At 45.0% G+C, this 19,994-nt stretch overlaps 1 protein-coding gene across 3 annotated transcripts; it reads left to right on the top strand.

Moving 5' to 3' along the window:
• The first annotated feature begins 844 nt into the window (after nucleotides 1-844).
• PAOX (polyamine oxidase) lies at nucleotides 845-12,996 on the top strand. Of its 3 annotated transcripts, XM_044662870.1 has the most exons (7): nucleotides 845-1,030; nucleotides 1,545-2,031; nucleotides 3,013-3,212; nucleotides 8,005-8,257; nucleotides 10,027-10,139; nucleotides 10,692-10,849; nucleotides 12,532-12,758. In XM_044662870.1, exons 1-7 carry the CDS (start codon nucleotides 850-852, stop codon nucleotides 12,673-12,675), a joined length of 1,536 nt encoding a protein of 511 aa, XP_044518805.1. In that variant the 5' UTR covers nucleotides 845-849; the 3' UTR covers nucleotides 12,676-12,758. The 3 variants fall into 3 exon arrangements, with proteins under 3 accessions (XP_044518805.1, XP_044518806.1, XP_044518807.1); XM_044662871.1 differs by lacking the exon at nucleotides 10,692-10,849 and having other exon boundaries at nucleotides 12,532-12,996; XM_044662872.1 differs by lacking the exon at nucleotides 12,532-12,758 and having other exon boundaries at nucleotides 10,591-10,784.
• Nucleotides 12,997-19,994: the final 6,998 nt, after the last annotated feature.

Below are 19,994 nucleotides of genomic sequence, written 5' to 3'. Positions count from 1 at the left end.
CCAGAAGAGTCATCTTTCAAGAGTTCAAATCCAACCTCAGACGTGTACTAGCTGTGTGACCCAGGACAAGCCACTTAACTCCATCTGCCTCGGTTTCCTCATCTGTAAAATGAGCTGGATGGGGCCAGGAAGAGTCAGATACGAATGACTAAGAATAAAAACATTAGAGAGGTAGGAGTGGTACACGGCCGGTGACTGACCACTGGTGGACTAGGTTGTGCGGACAGGAATAGCAGCGGAGCCGTTATGTGCTGGATATGGCAGACGAGGAGCCTGGGGAAGGGGAGAGAGCCTGAGCCAAAGGGGCGGGGAAAAGAGAGAGAGCCGGGTGAAGGTGGAGCCCGAGCGGGAGGGGCGTAACCTGAGTGTAATTAGATGGGGCGCGGGCAGAATCGGAGGGGGAGGGGTTAGAGCTGGAGTCTGTTCGGAGCGGGGCTGCGCCCAAGTTAAAGCCCGGGGGAAAAAGAAAAGTTTAGGAGCCTGGATGGGATCTGGGGCGGAGCTACTGGGAGGGAGGGCCAGGGCAAGGCCAGGGTGGGCGCTAGAAGGGGTTAGAGCGCAATCGAAGGACTAGCCGTGATTGGAGTAGGGGCGTGGCTAGGGCGGACCGGACCCAGGAGGAAAGGGCGTGGTCAGAACGGAGGCGGGGCAAGGGTGGGGTCCGAACAGCCCGGGCGGGAAGGGGCGGGCTCAGAGCGTCGGGGCGGAGACAGAGGCGGAGGTGGGGGCAGAGCGTCCGTAACCAGAGGCGGAGCCGGATCCCAGGCCAGAGGCGGAGCTTTAGTCACGATTTAGTCCAGGTTGAGGTGCGTCTCAGTAGCCAAAACGCATCGCACCCGAAAGAGTCTCATGGAGGGAAGCAGCGGAGGCAGGTCTTACTCCCCGAGCCCCACCATCTTGGTGATCGGCGGCGGCATCGCGGGGCTCGGGGCAGCGCAGCGGCTCTGTCGGCACCACTGCTTCCGGAACCTGCGGCTTCTGGAGGCTACTGACCGCTGCGGGGGCCGCATCCGCTCGGAGTCAGCCTTCGGTAACGTGCCCCCTCCCGCCAATTCGTCCGAGTTCCCCTGCTCTGGCAGGGGGCACTCCGGTCCCTGCCCGCAACTTCTGGTAGAAACAGGGACCCGCTTCAACCAGGGCATAGGAGTGGGGATGGGTGGGTTGAGGGACTGGGGAGACCCACTGTCCCCTGATCCTGGTCATCGGAGAAGGTCATGGGACGCCTGGACCTTAGAAGTCGTCCAGCGCAGTCCCCTGCCGGCAGGGTGACAGTGGGACCCGGGGCCAATGAAGCTCCTTCCCTAGGTTCCTCCAGAAGGACCTTGAGCATCGTGTACGCTGTCCAGATCTCTTACTGTGGTGGAAACTGAGGCCTAGATGTGCTGGGGGTGGGGTTTGAGTAGAGCCTAGAATGCCCCGGGGTGGCAAAGGCGATTGAACTTGGTTGGAAAGTGAGAGGAGGAAGGTCAAGCTCCAGAGGGAGGGGAAGTAAGGAAGCAGAAAAGAGGATGAACTTTGTTCCCACCTTCCTTGCACTCCCTCAGGTGGTGTGGTTGAGATTGGGGCACACTGGATTCATGGGCCCTCCAAGCAAAACCCGGTCTTCCAGTTGGCTTTAGAGTATGGCCTGTTGGGTGAGAAAGAGATGTCGGAGGAAAATCAGCTTATTGAAGTCGGTGGCCACCCCGGGCTGCCCTCGGTGTCCTTCTCCAGCTCTGGCAAAGATGTGAATCTCAAGTTGGTAGAAGATGTAGCTCATCTGTTTTATACCCTGTTAGACCAGACCCGGGAGTTCCTCCATATGACAGAGACTCCTGTTGCCAGCGTGGGGGAATTCCTGAAGGAGTCGATCAATAGGCACATGTCTGAGTGGACGGAAGATGAAGAAACAAAGAATCTTAAACTGTCCATCCTGAACACTTTCTTCAACCTAGAGTGCTGCGTGAGTGGGAGCCACAGTATGGATTTGGTTGCCTTAGGACCCTTTGGGGAATACGCCACGTTGCCTGGGCTAGATTGTACCTTTACTGAGTAAGTAGATTCCACTTCATAGTGTACCCCCAGAGGTAGTTGTAACTTTAGTCTGAAGATCATTTATAGTGGTCTGACCCAAATGAGGATGCCCTGTGACTCAGTCTTAGAATGAACAGCAGCTTTTCTAGTGTTCCAGAGAAAAAGCTCAAATTTGGGGGGAGTGGGGGAGGTGAGAGGATTTTAAAACGTCACATTTCCATTTTTCTGTCTCTGAGCACCCCGCCCCCCCAACCAACTTCCTCAAATCTCTCTCATTTGTAAAAGGGTAAAAAAAGTTTTATAGTTTGCTTAATCTCAAGAGAAAATAGAAGTATTTTTTTTTGACATAGTATCCCTGTGGTTCCCTCCCCCCCACACACACACACTCCCCCACTGAACCATTTTGGGAAGCCAGTATTTTGCCTTTGATTCTCTTGTTAACTGTGTGAGACTTTTGTTCTTGCAGGAAACTGACTTCTTGTTGCTGTATGATGAACTATTGCCCAGAAATAAATATGATAGATCTAGTATAAGCAGACCCAGAAGTTAGACTGGATAGAAAATCTTAGGAGTTGGGTGTTTTTTTTAATTTATAATTGTATTGTTCTCTATGTTAGAACTAGCTAAAACAGCTCTGACTTCAGGAAGTTTTGGGGGGAATGTGGAACAATTTTTTACTGATGCTTCTTGTTACATTATTTTCATTTTTGAATATAGCCCTTCCCCATCCCTTGCCCAGCAAGCCTTCCTTTGTAACAAATAATATAAAAGAAAAAAAGAAGCAATTTAGTACTAACTAATCAACCAATGCCTCAGCCTTCCATCCAGAGTTCCCCATCTCTGCAGTGAAGGGAAGGAGGTACATCAGCTTAGCTCTTCCAGATCCAAGCTTGATCATTTCAATTACACAGCTTTGTTTTATGGGAACAATTTTTAAAATGGATTTCAGCCATCTGGCTTTTCTGAAATAAATTCTGATGTGTATCATAACTCTCCTAGGGGGTACGAAGGCCTCACAAACTGCATGATGACTTCTTTGCCAAAAAATGTTATACTGTTTAACAAACCAGTGAAGACCATTCACTGGAATGGCTCCTTCAGAGCTGAACATTCTCCAAAGGAGAGATTTCCAGTACAAGTGGAATGTGAAGATGGACAGACATTCCCAGCACATCATGTTATAGTCACTGTCCCTTTAGGTAAACACTTTTTTGTCTCTTTTCTCTTGCTACATTTTTAATCCAAACTCATAAAATGACTATACCTCTTGTGTCTAGCCCTACCTTTTTTTTTTTAAACCTTTACCTTCCATCTTAGAATCAATACCATATTTTGATCTTAAGGCGCTAGAGTGGTGAGGGCTAGGTAGAGGGTTAAGTTACTTGCCCAGGGTCACAGAGGTAGGAAGTGTTTGAGGCCAGATTTGAACCCATGACCTCCTATTTCTAGGCCCGGCTCTCAACCCATAGAGTCACCTAGTTGTCCCTTGCCTAGCCCTAACTTAAAACTGTAGCCATGTGTCTTATTTCATCTTTGCTTATGTTAATAAGCTAATTTAAATTTTAACAGTCATCATTCCCATTTGTATAACCTGTTAAAGTTTGCAAAGTGTCTTCCTCCAAACAAAAACTATGAACTAGGTATTATCATGTCCATTTTAAAAATGAGAAAAAATGAGTCGGGTAAATTAAGCCACTTGCACAGGATCTCCCAAATAATAAATGGTGGAATTGAGATTCAAACCAGGGTCTCCTGACTTGCACCTGCTGCCTTTTAAAAAATATCTATACCACTCTTCCTTCTTAGTTATTGTTGTTATTATTATTCAGTCACTTTAGTTGTTTTGTGATTCTAGGGTTTTCTTGGCAGAGATACTGGAGTAGTTTGATTTCCTTCTCCAGCTCATTTTACAGATGAGGAAACTGAGGCAGACAGGGTGAAGTGACTTTTCCAGGATCATACAGTTATAAAGTATCTCAAGCCAGACCAGATTTGAACTTATGGAAGATGAAGTCTTCCTGCTCCACTGCTCCACTTAGTGGTCCTCCTTAGTAAAGAGGGAGAGATTTAGTGGAAAGAGTGCTGAACTTGGAGTTAAGAAGACCTGTATTCAAATTCCGCCTACTAACAAACAGATGACTACTGGTTATGTGACTCTGGCCAGGTCAGTGATCCTCTTTATGCTCCCTAAGATGTAGCTGTCATTTTTGAACTACTGATGGATTTGAGCCAGAGAATGACATGATATAGTGGGTTAGATTGGGAAGGAGGGAACCACTTTCCTTCCATATAGGAAGTGTGAGACCTTGGACAAATTCCTTCATCAAGGGCCTCAGGTTTTTTTTGCTATAAATCAAGGGACTCACTAGATGACCTGTAAGATTCCTATGATCCACTGCATCATTGATAGGTTACAATCTTTGTTGATGGAAGCTATTCCCATAGCTGAGGAAATCATATTCTTCCTGTAAAAGACAAAGGTTAAATCTCATTGAGAAAAATGTGGTCGATAAGTGATTATTTCATTTGTTTGAAATAAGGTGTTAATAAAGGTAAGATAACAGTATAGGAAGGCAGCCAAGTGGTACAGTGGATGAAGTCAGGAAGACTCATCTTCTTCAAAGTTCAAAGCTGACCTCAGACCTTACTAGCTGTGTGATTCTGGGCAAGTCAGTTTTCCCTAATTTTCTCATCTGTAAAACGAGCTAAAGAAGGAAATGACAAACCACTCCAGTGACTTTGCCAAGGAAACCCCAAATAAGGCCAAGAAGAGTTGGACATGGGACAGCTAGATAACTCAGTGGGTAGAAGGCTATGCCTGGAGATGGAAGGTCCTGGGTTCAAATCTGGCCTCAAACACTTCCTAGCTGTGTGACCCTGGGTGAGTCATTTAACTCCAATTGTCTCGCCTTATTACTCTTCTGCCTTGGAACCAATACTTAGTATTGATTCTAAGACAGAAGGTAACAGTTGAAAAAAGTTGGACATGATGAAAAAACGACTCAATAATAACTGCAATAGAAAGAGTACTCAACAAGGCACAAGATATGAATTCATATCCTGATTCTGCCACTCCCTACATATGGGACCTTGAGCAAATCATTTTCTCATCTGTAAAATAGAGGTTTGGATTCATTGACCTCTAACGTTCCTTTCAGCTCTGATCTGCGATCTTTTCATTCCAGAAACAAGGTGTAAGCCCTAAGCTAGAAGAAATCAATGAGAAGTTAAAGCTCTGATTTTTATGATTGTGCATTTCTTAAGAAAATTTTTTCAATGAATACAAAGTAGTTTGAAAATTTGGTAAAATGTAGAATTGGCTGAATATGAGAGTAAAGTTCAGCTTGAGGACTGGGGCAAAAACCAAGAAGTCTGGGAAGAAAAAGAAGATTACTGCTGAATTATCAGGCTGCATAGAGGTATGGATCACTAAGGCGAAGGTCATAAAAATAAATGGTAAATGCCAGGTTTTGAAGGATTCCTAGAACTGTGCAGCTGCAGCTTTCCCTAGTGAGGAGCTGACTTGGGCTGCAGCCTTAGGGGTCATTATAGAATGGCAGGGGTTGGAGGGATTCCTGCACATATCCATGCAGAGGTCATCCAGCCAAAGGGAACAGCCTTTAGCTATTTGAAACCCACTGTCACATGCCTTCTAAGTTTCCTACCCAGAGGCAGCCAGGTGGTTCAGTGGATGTGCTTCAGACCCTGATTGGCAAAGTGATTCAGAGCTGGTGCTTCCATTTCTTCATTTGTAAAATGGGAATAATGATGACCTCTGCCTCCCAGGGCTCTGGGGAGAATTATATGAGATGTTTGTAAAGTGCTTCGCACATAGAAGATACTTAATAAGTGCTTCTTTTCTTCCTTCCGTCGTTTTAAGAGAAAGTATGGAAATATCAGTGTCATTAGTAAGAGCACTTTGAGGTTCACAAAGTGCTTTGCTCAATTAACTCAGTTGAGCCTTACAACAACCTTATAAGACAAGTATTCCAGGCATCATTATTGCCATATTACAGTCAAGGAATCTGAGACTCCGATAAATTCACTTGTCTCTGGCCATACAGCTGATAGGCACAAGAATCTGGGTCTCTGGATCCCGAGCCCGGTATTTTCCTTTCTTTGTTGCAGCTTCGAGGCCCTGCACATCCTTGTCCTCTGGGCTCGGTTTTGAGCTTGTTAATGCTCTTCTAAGACGAGATACCCAGAACTAGACACGATAGCGAAGAGCCTTCAAGGGACCCAGTAGAACTCTCCTCTGCCTCCATCTGGAGAACTTGGTCCGAGACTCCACTAACTCTTGTAGCTGGCACTTCCCATGAGATTTGAAATCCTATCAAGTCCTCACGTAAAGTGGAGTGAGATTGTCTAGCTCGGCGCTCCTCGGTGCTACGTTTGTGCATTACATGTTTGAGAGTTGATGTAGGACTTAAACTTTAAGAGAGATGAATGTCACCCCGACAGTGGCTCCCCACCATTCAGTCCTGCCAGGACCCTTTGGGATCCCAGGTTTCTCTTCCAGTGTATTAGCAGAGAGCTGTTACTTTACCTTTCTGCCTGTTAGCTTCCTTACCTGTAAATGGACATCATGATCCTTTGAGTAAGCGTTGCAAGGAGGCTCGCATGAAAGGATGTTTTAGGATCCTTAAAACTATATAGGAGGCAGCTACGCGGCTCAGTGGATTGACAGCTAGGACTGGAGGTGAGAAGTCCTGGGTTCATGACCTTAGACACTTCTTAGCTTTGTGACCCTGGACCTCATTGCTTAGCCCTTACTGCTCTTTTGCCTTGGAACCAATATATAGCATTATACCAATTGTAAAGAAGTTAAGAGTTTTTAAAAACTGACAAATGTCAACCACTATAAATATTAGACTAGAATAAGAAGTCACTTAGACACTTTTGCTTTCAGCTGAAAAAGGTCATGATGGCGTGAAAATTTAAGACACTTTTCTTCATGAGGTTGGACGTTTCCCAGTTATTAAGATTAAAATTATTGGAGCCAAAAGAAGCCTCTCCTCATTGTTCATATTTGAATGACCCATTTTTGGCACCTTTAAGCCTTGAACACACAAAAGATTTTGGACTAGTTGTACATTAGTTTTACAGGAATGCTTTCTTTCATAGGGGTAGTCATATCATCACAGAGTTTAGAGTTGGAGCCCTTAGGGAGTATCTGAACTAACTCCCTCATTTAACAAATTAGCAAAGAGATTGAAGCAGATTCAGTAATTTGTCCAAGGACATATAGCTAGTGTGTCATAGAGTGAGAGTTATCCTAAGTCACTTTTTTTCATTGACTAAATTTTTGGATGTAGCAGTCTTCCTGGATTGAGATTCCAATTGGGCTGGGCCCTGGATATTGCATGAGACTGAGATCTTAAAACTTTCCATGTGTGATTTCAGATGATTCCATTAGATTGCCCATTTATTTATTTATTGACAAAAAAATCTCTTCTTGTTCTTAGTGACATTGTACATGTTGAGCAGTGGCATTAAAAGGAAGGAACTTGGTTCAGATTTGGCCTCAGGTGCTTCCCTGACTCTGTGACCCTGGACAAATCCCTTAACCTCTATTGCTTAGCCCTTACTGCTCTTCTGCCTTGGAACCAATACTTAGTATTGATTCTAAGACAGAAGGTAAGAGTTAAAAAAAAAAAAAAAAAAGTAAGGAGTTTTATTCCAGAAGGCTCTAGTGTAGTGGGACAGAGTATTTCTTGCCCTTGGATATCTGGTCTCCTGAGAAGATTCCTATAATCATTTTAATCTTCTCTTTACTTAGTTCTCCAAGTCAGCATCTTCAAAAGTTCCTTCTCTTTCATGCTAGGCTATTCTACTCTCAAAACATTGACTGTATTAGAACTAGCCTAACCATTGGGATTTGAAGCTGAGACATTTGTGTGCTTCTCCCTAATCATTAATTCATCTTATCTTCTTTCATCCCAACCTTTTATCCAGGTTTTGATCAGTCCACTCTCATTTGATATATTTCAGGTTTTCTCAAAGAGAAAATGGCTACCTTTTTCAGCCCACAACTACCCCGTAGGAAAACAGAAGTGATCAGGAGACTGGGCTTTGGAACCAATAATAAAATATTCCTGGAGTTTGAAGAACCTTTCTGGGAGCCGGACTGCCAGCAAATCCAGGTGGTGTGGGAGGACACATCGCCCTTCAATGATGTCAGGGCTGAGCTACAGGACATATGGTTCCAAAAGCTTGTTGGCTTTATAGTCCTGCCCCCCAAGGAGTATGTATTATTATTATTTTTTGAGACATTCCTCAGTACTGAATCATGAGTGGGTGATGATGTAGAAAGTTCCAACTGTGTTCCTGACAATTCAGGGAGTTTGCATCCAAGGGAAGCTCAAGTTGCTAGAGTGACATAAGGAATTGAATCCTCATGCCCAACCGCTAGACTGGTTCAGCGCCCATCAAGAAGGGAAATAAGTCTCGTGTAAGTCTACGTGTTTTTGATCAGATCCCTGCTGGATGGCTACATTCAGGGCCAGGCAGGTTTGAGTCCTGGGGAGGGTAGGTAATGGCACCCATAATTCACGGGTGCTGAGGGTTCCAGAGGAAGTCAGACACAGGGATGGTAGCCATGAGAAGTTTAATCTGCTCCTGAGGCAAGATTGGAGCAAGGTGAAGTGAAAAGAGTATATTTGGAGTTCGAATCTAGCCTCTACTACTTACTGCTTTGGCCAATCACTTAACCTTCGGGCCTCGACTTCCTGATCTGTAAAATGAGGGCACTGACTTAGATGACCCAGGATGTCCTCCTGATTTATGATCTTAAGTGCACAGACGATGCAGAGGATGAAAACAGTATTCACTGGAATCATATCAGAGTAGCAATGCTCAATTACCGAGTACAGTTTGACTTGGGCAGCATTCTATGGGAAAAGTAAGGGGATGGAGTGCTGGAAGACATGGGTTGGAATCCTGCTTCTTGACACTAGCTTTGTGAACCCAGGCAAACCCCTTCTCTGTGCCTTAAGCAGCATCTGAGGACGAGTCTGCCGAGTCACAGGTGGGTTGTGATGACCTGCTCTTGGGAGCTGGAGAAGTCAAGGGACACACACATACACACTTATTTTGCCCTACGTGTGTATATGTATGGAAGCATCTCCAGACCCATCCAGAAGTGAGTGCATTAGTCCTTGAGAGCTGCCTCAAGGACTTTCTTGGGTTCACAAAGCTAGTAAGTGTCAAGAAGCAAGATTTGAACCCTTGTCCTCCGGACTGTAACCAATAGCTCCATCACACTGCCTTTATACTATATAATATTAGCCATGTAAAACCGTCTTGTTATGAGTGCATGCACATGTATGCATGTATAATATACATATACATGTGTGGTGATGATATTCCAGATTATTCTGAGTAATTTACTTTTTTTTTTTTAACCCTTATTTTCCATCTTGGAGTCAATACTGTGTATTGGCTTCAAGGCAGAATAGTGGTAAGATTAGGCAATGAGGGTCAAGTGGCTTGCCCAGGGTCACACAGCTAGGAAGTGTCTGAGGCTAGATTTGAACCTAGGACCTCCCATCTCTAGGCCTAGCTCTCAATCTACTGAGCCACCCAGCTGCCCCTATTCTGAGCAATTTAGAGATTGAATGAACTGATTTGTGGGGAAGATTAAAGATTAAAAAAAAGATTTGTGGGGAGGGATCTAAGTTGGTATAGTGTAGTCAAGAGGAAAAATGTTAAAAGAGATAAAAAGCAAAGAAGATTCAGAACAGTGGGACAGAATGAGGAAACATGGGACGAACACAACACTTGGGTTGTTAAAGTACTGGGTCAGCAGGGAAAAGGGCTACATGCTCGGGACCGTGAGGGGGGGCTGGCACAAAGCCGGCCTGCCCATCGTGCAACATTCCTGTCTCCAGCCCCTCCTTGAGTGGTCGCCAGAGATCCAGCTCTGAAGAGGCCGGGAGGGATTCTCTTGTTTGCTTGTCTGTTCTGTACCCAAACGACTTCCCTTCCAGTGAAAGATGGTTTCTGTCTGGACAGGTCTACCCACGTTCTCTGTGGATTCATTGCTGGAAACGAGTCAGAATTTATGGAAACTCTTTCTGATGAGGAAGTGCGTTCTTCTCTGACCCAAGTCTTAAGGAGAATAACAGGTACCTCTTGTCCCTTATGTGCCACACGAGGCTGCCTTGTATTTGTTTGGGATCGACCGCCCGCTCCTGAGTGCCGTATTTCAGCCTGTCTCAGGATAGACTTGGTCTGTGGATTGCTAAGGGTAGAAGGACACAGATGGATGAAAAGTGCTTGGCTGTGAGGTATAGCTTCAGTCGTGCCTGCCTCTTTCAGTGACCCAGAGTTAAAACAGGCACTTTGACACCAGATTTGACAGACGAACTCCAAAAGGGAAAATGCCATTGTGGAGGTCACACAGAATTGCTGGGTCAGATCCCACTTTCGCCCCCTTTTAATCCGTTACTGACTGGTAAGCATCTGCTTTGTCCACTAGATCGCATTGCTCTCCTGTTTGTTTAGAGTTAGGAAAGCTGACCCAGCAGAAGGAGCCTTTTGCTAATACACTGTATGACTTGGTTTTCTTCCTGGTAGTGTCTTTCATTTTGGAAAATGCCCAGTCTTTAAAATGAAAAGCAAATTGCAAACATACGGGAGGGAGTGCTGTGTTAACCTGCTGCATCTCTGGGGTTCAGGAAATCCACAGCTCTCCGGGCCTAGGAGTATCCTCCGGTCCAGGTGGCACAGTGCCCCCTACACCAGAGGGTCTTACAGCTACGTCGCCGTGGGCAGCTCCGGAGACGACGTCGATACACTTGCCCAGCCTCTTCCTCCAGACCCCTTAAGCACCAAGGTAAGTCTCCCCTTCTTGGATGGCCGGGGCTGATGCTTCTCTTGCCTGGGGCCAGGCTTTTTTTAAAACCTTTACTTTTTGTCTCGGACTTGGTACTAGGGGTAGGTTCCAAGGCAGGAGAGCAGTATGGGCTAGGCAGTGGGGGTTGAGTGACTTGTCCAGGAAGTGTCTGAGGTCAGATCTGAACCCCGGGACCTCCCATCGCCAGGCCTTGCTCTATCCATCGGGCCACCTTGTTGCCCTTCGACCTCTTTAAAAAAAAACTTTTTGTAGGTGCTTTAAAAAACAGCATTGTGGGGGGCAGCTGGGTAGCTCAGTGGATTGAGAGCCAGGCCTAGAGATGGGAGGTCCTAGGTTCAAATCTGGCCTCAGATACTTCCTAGCTGTGTGACCCTGGGCAAGTCACTAGACCCCCATAGCCCACCCTTACCACTCTTCTGCCTATGAGCCAATACACAGAAGTTAAGGGTTTAAAAAAACAACAAAAAAAAAAACCCAGCAATGTTGTTACTTCCCAATGGCATCCTCACCACTTCCCTCTACTACCCCGTTAGGTCAAAGAGCTACAGTCAGGCAAAGCAAGCCAACCCTTTGGCCGTGCCTGATGGAACTCCAACAATCTGTAATGGCTTCACTTAGGAACACTGTCAGGTCCTGCTGATGCTCCCACCCTGGACCCAGAGGCCTGTCTAATGTATTCATCCAACCCCAGGCCATTTGGTTATCTGATTCATCCTCAAACTTAACTTATACGTTGGATCGGCTGATTCTAAAGAAGTGTGTAGGAGTTGTTCGGATTGAGTTTATCCACTCGATTCTTTAAATCAGAGGCACGAGGACACCAGAGAACAGCACGTCCTGTTAGCTGCAGTCATTGGGAGTGGGGGTGTGAAACGCCCCTGGTATGACGGTTTTTCATTTTTCCTTTGAATTTATTTGGGTTTAGTTTAATTCAACAAAAATTAACTCTTATTTGGCCCTGAGGACACAAAAAGCAAAACCAAAAACAGACTGGCTGACTTTAAGAAGTTTACATCCTGTTGAGGGGGAAGAGCTCCTGCTTCCATACAGAGACGTAGGTGTGAAACAAAATGAGGCTTCGGTTTCCTTTTAATTCATCAGCTTCACTCACTATGGAGGAGCCCCATATCCTCTCTTAATTGCTGGCTTAGTAGCCTTTAAAAAAACAAAAACCCCAAACTCTTTGTCTTACAAGCAGTGCTGTGTATTGGTTCCAAGGTGGAAGAGCTGGAAGGCTTGGGCAAGGTGGGGTAAATGACTTGCCCAAGGACTGCCCTTGCACAGCTGGGAAATGGTTGAGGCCAGATTTGAACCCAGGTCCTGCTGACTTCAGGCCTGGCTCTCCATCCACTGAGCCGCCTAACTGCCCTCCTAGAATCCTTTTCATGTTGCTGTAAGAATGCATGGAAAACACCCAGCCCTAATGTAGAGAACAGAAGCACTATTTGAAGGTATTTCTCTTTTTCTTCTAGACGTCGTCCTCTTTTATTACATGGGTCTCTGGCCAATATTTAAGTGGAAAACAAAACAAAACACAACACAGCCCCTCCCCAAACCTTTCTCTTCCACGCTCTGGTCTGTGGCAACAGGGTAGGAAAAACCCCTAAGTTAGAAAGCCTCGGCTTTTCTGTGCTCTTGGACTAACTTCCTTTGACTCGCAGTTGCAGGTGCTCTTCGCGGGGGAAGCCACCCATCGCACCTTCTACTCCACCACGCACGGCGCTCTGCTGTCAGGGTGGAGGGAAGCCGACCGCCTCATCGGCCTCTACGACCTGGAGGCCCAGCAGCACAAGTTCAAGCTCTGAGCCCTCCTCCTGAGCTCTGCCTTTCGCCGGCCCTTCCTCTCCGATGGCTTAATGACTGTCTAGTTATGGGCCACCGTTTCCTCCAGCACCTACTTTTCAGTCCAGCTCAGGCTGTCTTTGGGAAGTTTGAGAGTCATTTTCCAGTTCTTTGTTCCTTGGTACCTTTTATTTCCTGAAGCCGTCGCCCTGCCCTGCTCTGCTCAGACTCCCTGAAGAGCCAGCCCAGGGCCCTGCCTGAACAACAAGAGCTAAGTGTTCCCGGTGATTCCGAACACAGCTATGACGAATAGTATTAACCAAAATAAAGTGTTTCAAAAACCCGTTTTCTGTTGATCGGTTTACCTGTCATGCCTTAGAAGCGACTTCATAAGATGCTTTATAAGCATTGCCAGGCCCCAGCCTAGGAAGGTTTCACATGTCTCCAGGAAGGAGGCCAGCCGAGGCCAGACGGGACTGTGCAGGGATGCACACACGTGCCTGTAAAGGGAGCCAGGCTGGACGTTCTCTCCCACTTTGATCCACTCGGTTCCAACCTGGGCCCGCTCGCCCCTCATTAAAGCCTAGCTAAAAAGATTGATTTTCATAGTACATAAAGGTGTGTGGTTTTTTTTTTAACACTTTAAGGCTTATAAAGTTCTAAAAACAATTCTTCCAGTTTTATAGAGCTATAACAATAATAAAAACAATAACTCATATTTATGTAGTAATTTACCCTGGGCTATTGTGCCAACTACTTTACAATTCTCATTTGATAAGAACCTGAGGTAAATAGAAATGACTTGCCCAGGGTCCCACAGCCACTCTATGTGCCTGATTCTAGATTTGAACTTGGGTCTTCCTGATTTTAGGGTTCCAGCATTCTATCCCCTGTACGACCCGGAGGCTTCGATTTGTGGGTCTCATTTCTAATTTATGAAGAAGGAAACCAAGGCTAGAAAATCTAATTGTTTGGATTGTTTAGTTAGTTACTGCTCCAAGGTCACAAAGCTGTTGTCTTGGGACCAGGATTTGAACTAAGGTCCTGTGGCTCTGAGGCCTTTCCTTCTTGCACAGAAGGACAATAGTGCCACACACCATTTCCTTGCAGGACGAAATGCTCATGAGCTTCGTCCCCAGCAAGTGAGCGGTGGTGAGCCGTGAGACAGGCACGAATGAAAAAGCCCCACACCCCCTTCAACTTTCTTTTAATTCCACAGCAATGGGAGCAAATCACGTAACTCGTTATTGAAAGCAGAAGTGGGGGGCAGCTGGGTAGCTCAGTGGATTGCGAGTCATGCTTAGAGACGGCAGGTCCTGGGTTCAAATCTGGCCTCAGACACTTCCCAGCTGTGTGACCCTGGGCAAGTCACTTGACCCCCATTGCCCATCCTTACCACTCTTCTGCCAAGGAGCCAATATTAAAAAAAAAAAAAAAAAGCAGCAGTGCTTTGGACAATGCCTGGTGAGTCTCCAGGCTGCTGGGGGAACTGCACCATGTGCCAAAGAGCAGACGGATGGCCAGAGTGTTTCCCTCCATCCACATCGTATGAAAAAAGCAAGGGGAAGGCTCTGAGCATGTTGTAGTGGCCCAAAGAGGAACCGTGCCAGATGGGAGGCGGTCAGCCTTGGGGGCCTTCTGCATCCGCCGATCAGATCCATCCCGATCCGGCTCCCTTATTGATCATCGCTCGTTGCCCCGAGATCTGTCCTTTCTGTAGTTTCGCCTCCATCAGCCTGAGCCGTTCTTCCTAACATTCCCACGCAAAGAAGCTCAACACTATCCTCATTTGAAAAAATGGCATTTAATTTCAGAGAAAAACAATTTAGTTGCCCACGATCATACCATGAAACGCAAGCCACGGCATTCAAACTTATAACCAGGCTCCGCCGTAGCCAGTGCAGGGGCAGCTTTCAACAGCAGGAATTCTATGTGGTGGGAACGGCAGAAAATCATAACGTACTAATAGCTGACACGAATGTAGTCTTTAAGGTCAGCGAGGGGATTTGTGGACATTATTTCATTTGATTTCTAAAGAACTTATCTTCCATTTAGAATGCATACTGTGTATTGGTTCTAAGGCAGAGGAGGGATAAGGGCATTAAGTGACTGGCCCAGGGTCACACAGCCAGGAAGTGTCTGAGGGCAGATTCAAACCTAGGACACCGGGTCTCTAAGCCTGACTCTCAATCTACTGAGCCACTCAGCTGCCCCCTCCCTTGATCTTCTTAAGAACATTCTCTTTCCCCTAGTTCCAAGCTGTTTTGCTCTTCACATTTTACTGGAGCCAGCTCACTTTATCTGGCCTGAATCCAACGGTTTTAATTTTTTGTTTTTCTATTTATAAATAGGTAAAGATTCAGGAATTTACCAGAGATGAATATATGGGAAGGAATTATTTTAGTTTGATCTAATCATCAGATGGATCCGCTGGGTGATGCAAAGGATTAGGAGTCAGGAAGACCCGAGTTTAAAATCCAACCTCAGACACTTTGCCATTGTGACCCTGGGCAAGTCATTTAACCTTGTTTGCTTTGGGTTCCTCATCTCTAAAATAAGCTGGAAAAAGAAATGGTAAACCACTCCAGTATCTCTGCCAAGAAAACTCCAAATGGATTGGATGCAACTGAAATAACAACCATCAGCTCCTTCTCGGTTATAATTTGAACACACATATATGTATTTTCTAAAATTTGTATTTATTTATTTTTTAAACCAATAACTTCTGTGTATTAGCTCCTAGGTGGAAGTTGGGCAATGGGGGTTCAAGTGACTTGCCCAGGGTCACACAGCTGGGAAGTGTCTGAGGCCAGATTTGAACCTAGAACCTCCCGTCTCTAGGCCTAACTCTCAATCCACTGAGCTACCCAGCTGCCCCACATATATGTATTTAGATAGGTAGGTAGGTAGATAGACTGCCTCCTGAAATAAGGCTACCCACAAATACAAAGATGTTTATTTGAAGTTTACAATATCATTTGTGTTATCACAAATATCATTTACATGGAAGAAAAAAATTTATAATTCCTAAATGCAAATACTAATGCCAGTCTACTTGGACCCACAAGGCTTGGCTGAAGCCCATCAGATCTTTAATGATAACAAAGCAATAATGGGATCATTTCTTCAATATGGCAAACAGAACTCCCCCCAACCCCTCCAAAAAGTCAGTCCCTGCCCTCAATTAGCTTATGTACTATTAGTATCTAAAATGTAGTTTTTAAAAATAGTATTGTTGCCCCCTGCTGAAAGCTAAGTACCTTTGCAATGGCCATCTATGGACCTGATAAACCAAATAAAAGGATCACTCAGGAAATTCCCTCTCTCCCTCTCTGGTGTGCCTCAGGAAGGAGAGAAAGCAGGAAGCTTCATCAGTTCGTCAGGGCACCAGTTCCACCCATGGCAATGGCAGCTGCCTTAGGTATTTGGAAAGAGCAGTTGAGTCCCCTTCATCTTCTCCTTTGCCCCAGCAACAGAGAACCTGGATGGGTTTCTAATCAGTCAGCTCTTAACAGCCACACAGCACAGATCAGGCGGTATTTCTCAGTATCTTCTTTTCTAGTACTAATCTAGTATTTGCCAATTCATCACTTATGAATTTTCCTGTTCAGAGCTGATAGACGTGTGGCTGATAGAGGAATGGGCTTTGGGATGGACTCGGGGGGCTGAGAGCTATGCTGTGGTGACAACAGGAAGGCAGGCAGTGTGGTGCAGAACTGTATGTAGTCTAATGATCAATCGATCGATCCATCAGTCTTTAGTGCCTCCTGTGTGGAAGCTGTACCAAGTCCTGGAGTTACAAAAAGAGGCAAAAGACAGTTCCTGAGCTCAAAGAGCTGACAATTGTAATATGGAAAATGGATTTCCTGCAAGATACAGGGTCAAGCCTCACCCAGGATTCCAGGGGACCCCCCCTGGAGAACTCTAAGTGAGGCTTGACCCAGTATCTTTCAGGAATTCCACCCTGCCATTTTCCATATTACACAATTTAACTGGGAGATGTTAACTTGGAAATAGAAAAACCACTGTGTAATCAGGATAGGGATAAATGCAATATTTGGCCCTTGACTCTAATCTGGCGCCACAACTTTTACCGGGTCTACACCCTGGACTCTGCAGACATTATCCCTGGGAGTGCCACCACACTAGATGATGACTACCAGGAACAAAAGAATTTGGGGAACCTCTATACCATTTGGGGAGATCCCGGGGCAGGGAAAGATGATTGACATCACCATACTAAGGAAATGGGAGTGTTCAAACTATATTGACAGGATACAGTCAAGTTTGGGAAAGGAATCATAGCCAGAGACTAGGGTGTCAGGGAAGGGACTACTAAAAGGGTGGTCCCTGCCCAGGTGTTGGTCTTACTTGGGGAAGGGTCTCTGCTACAGTAGGGAAGACTACCTAAGACAAAGAGGGTACTTAGCATATGCTTACTTCCACCAGCTAGGATAGTCATTTACCTTAGGGTCCATTATTCTCATGGGAACAGGGAATAAGTACAAGCTTTGGGGTCTTCAAATTATAAGCCAGTCCTAAAACTTGGGGTTCATCAGATCTTACTAGGCTATAAATTTGGGGTTTCTAGATTCCATGTCAACACACCCCTCTTTTGGTCAAAGGTTGATCACCGATGACCAATCAAATGGACAAATGGGTGATGCTATTGTGGACGTGGAATCTAGAGACCCCAAACTTGTGGCCTAGTGAGATCTGAAGAACCCCAAGTTTTAGGAATAGCTTGTAAGTTGGAGACCCCCAAAGCTTGTGCTTGTTCCCTGTTCCCTGTTTCTGTGAGAATCCACCCAGAAGGGAATCTCAGGCTAGCAGTTGTAGACTGAATAATGGACCCTAGGGTAAATGTGAAAAAGGTAAATGCCTTTTGTCTTAGGTAGTCTTCCCCTAGGTACCAGAGACCCTTTCCCAGGAAGACACACCTGGGCAGGGACGATCCTTTAGTATCCATTGTAAGTAGCCCCTTCCCTTACACCCTAGTCTCTGGCTAGGATTCCTTTCCCAGGCTTGATTGTATCCAGTCTGTATGATAATGTCAATCATCTTTCCCAGGCCCTGGATCTTCCCAAATGGTATATAAATTCCCCAATTTCTTTTGTTCCTAGGAGTAGTCCTCTAGCAGGGTGACATTCCCAGGGGATCAGAACAAGCAGTATTCAATCCTCTGCATAAGACATGTGGTGCTTGGCTCTGAGTGGAGGCCTGATCAGCCCTGTTCCCCCTTTTCCTTAATTCAAAGACTGGCTTTTCTGACTATTTAATAGTTCTGTGTTTTTTCAAAATTAATGACATGGGCACTGTACAGAGATGGCAGGGACCCTGTACCCCTTAACTTAGACAGGCTGTGAACAGGGGAATTCCCTTCCCCCTTCCTGCCCTCCTGACTCCTGAGGCAAAGACCATCGTCCTTGGAATTCCTTTATGTTGAGATAGATAAAGAAATACACCAAGGTGTGTATCTCAGACATCCATCTGTCCCCTAAACTATGAGGGTCACCCCCCATGTCTCCAGGCAGACCCCGATCAGATGACCAACACCCCTCCACCGAATACCTGAGTGTTTACCACTCTAGAATCACATCCTCATCATGAGACAGCATCACGTCCCCACAATTGTAAAAGTATATAATCTCCAGGATTGAGGGATTGGGGGGGGGGAGCCTCCCATGGCTGCTCCACTCATGCTGTCTTGCTGGCCATTAATCCTATCTTACTAATAAATCTTTCTTTTTACTTTTAAGCTAAGTTTGGAGTCCTCTCCTTCTTGAGAATGGTTTCCTTCCCGAACCCAGGGGCTCACCAATTTGTACCCCTATAACAATAACACTATTAGAAAATAATGCTCACAAAATGCCAAATTGGATTAGTTCTCTCCACTTAAAAAGGAAAATTTAAAGTTAATTCACTACAGGAATCAGGATTCACTTGTCTTTTAAAACAAAAACTTATCTATTGTAATGATTGCATTCTGGAAATTTACCTTAAAAACTCCAAAAATCAGGCTATAGTTCATGGTCCTTTTACTTATAACAGAAGTAAAACCCATAAAATTTTCTCTCCAAATACAAAATTTAGGATGACTAAGGAAAAGCTTAAAAATTACCTTTAAATCAGAATACCTATCCAATTCCCTTCTCTTCTATCTTTTTACTCCAATTTATCCTTGGCTCCAAATTCCATTTATTTCAGCTTTGCCTCAAAGGCCTTTGGCCTAAGGTTAAAAGCCGCTCTTTCAGAGGAAAATTGTGGGTCAGTTTAAAAACCTTCAGGGTTTCCTTATCATTTAAAGCAAAGCATTTTCCCAACCATGTCTTGTCTTTTTACAAGGACAGGATGACCAAAAATGAACTTTCTTTACTTCAGAACACACAGGTTAATCAGAAAAACCTTGCTCTCTGGAAACAAATAACAGCTTGACAAAAAATGTGAAGTTACAGTACTCAAATAACAAAGTTAATACTTAGAATAAAATGCATCTCATTATTAACATTATTAAAATATGAACGGCACTTAATATACGATATTTCACACATTAATTATACCAAAATTGGGAAGGAAAGATTAGACTTTAAAGCTATGAATTTCTGGACCTTTTACCTTCTGCTGGATATTCCCATATCCAGATCACTAGTTCCTGTCTTGCTGACATGGGCACAGTGCTGAGATGGCAGGGACCCTGCACCCCTAAACTCAGGCTGACTGTGAACAAGGGAATTCCCTTCCCCCTTTCCTGCCTTTGTGATGCTTGAGGCAAAGACCATTATCCTTGGACTTCCTTTGAGTTGGGGTAGACAGAGAGATACCCCTCTGGAATACACTTGGACTGTCTAAGCCCTGAGGGTCTCAGACAGACCCCCCCCCAACTCAGCACCCCATTGAATGCCTGAGTGCAAGGAGTCACGTACACACTACTGAAGAGAATACTAAAAGGCCAGAACTGGGAGACTCCCATGGCTGCTCCACTCATGCTGTCTTGCTGGCCATTAATCCTATCTTACTAGTAAATCTTTCTTTTTACTTTTAAGCTAAGTTTGGAGTCCTCTCCTTCTTGAGAATGGTTTCCTTCCCGACCCCAGGGGTTCACCATTTGTACCCCTATAACATTGCCTCTTCAGCTTTTGGGAGGAATTAACTGTTAATACAACTTTTAGACATTTTTTTTTTTTTGCTATCATTTAAATCACGTGCATTTAAGGTTATTTGTGAAACTTCCTTTAAATACGCATCACAAATACAATATAAGCAAAATCACAGAACATTGAGAAGAAATTCAGAACTTAAGTTCCTAAGCTTTTATGAGAAGCTCTTTCATAAAAATCTACAA

This window comes from Gracilinanus agilis, chromosome 2 (assembly GCF_016433145.1).
Source record: "Gracilinanus agilis isolate LMUSP501 chromosome 2, AgileGrace, whole genome shotgun sequence".
Classification (NCBI taxonomy): domain Eukaryota; kingdom Metazoa; phylum Chordata; class Mammalia; order Didelphimorphia; family Didelphidae; genus Gracilinanus; species Gracilinanus agilis.
Note: the sequence above shows the minus strand (reverse complement) of the source record. Positions and strands in the feature narration are given on the sequence as shown.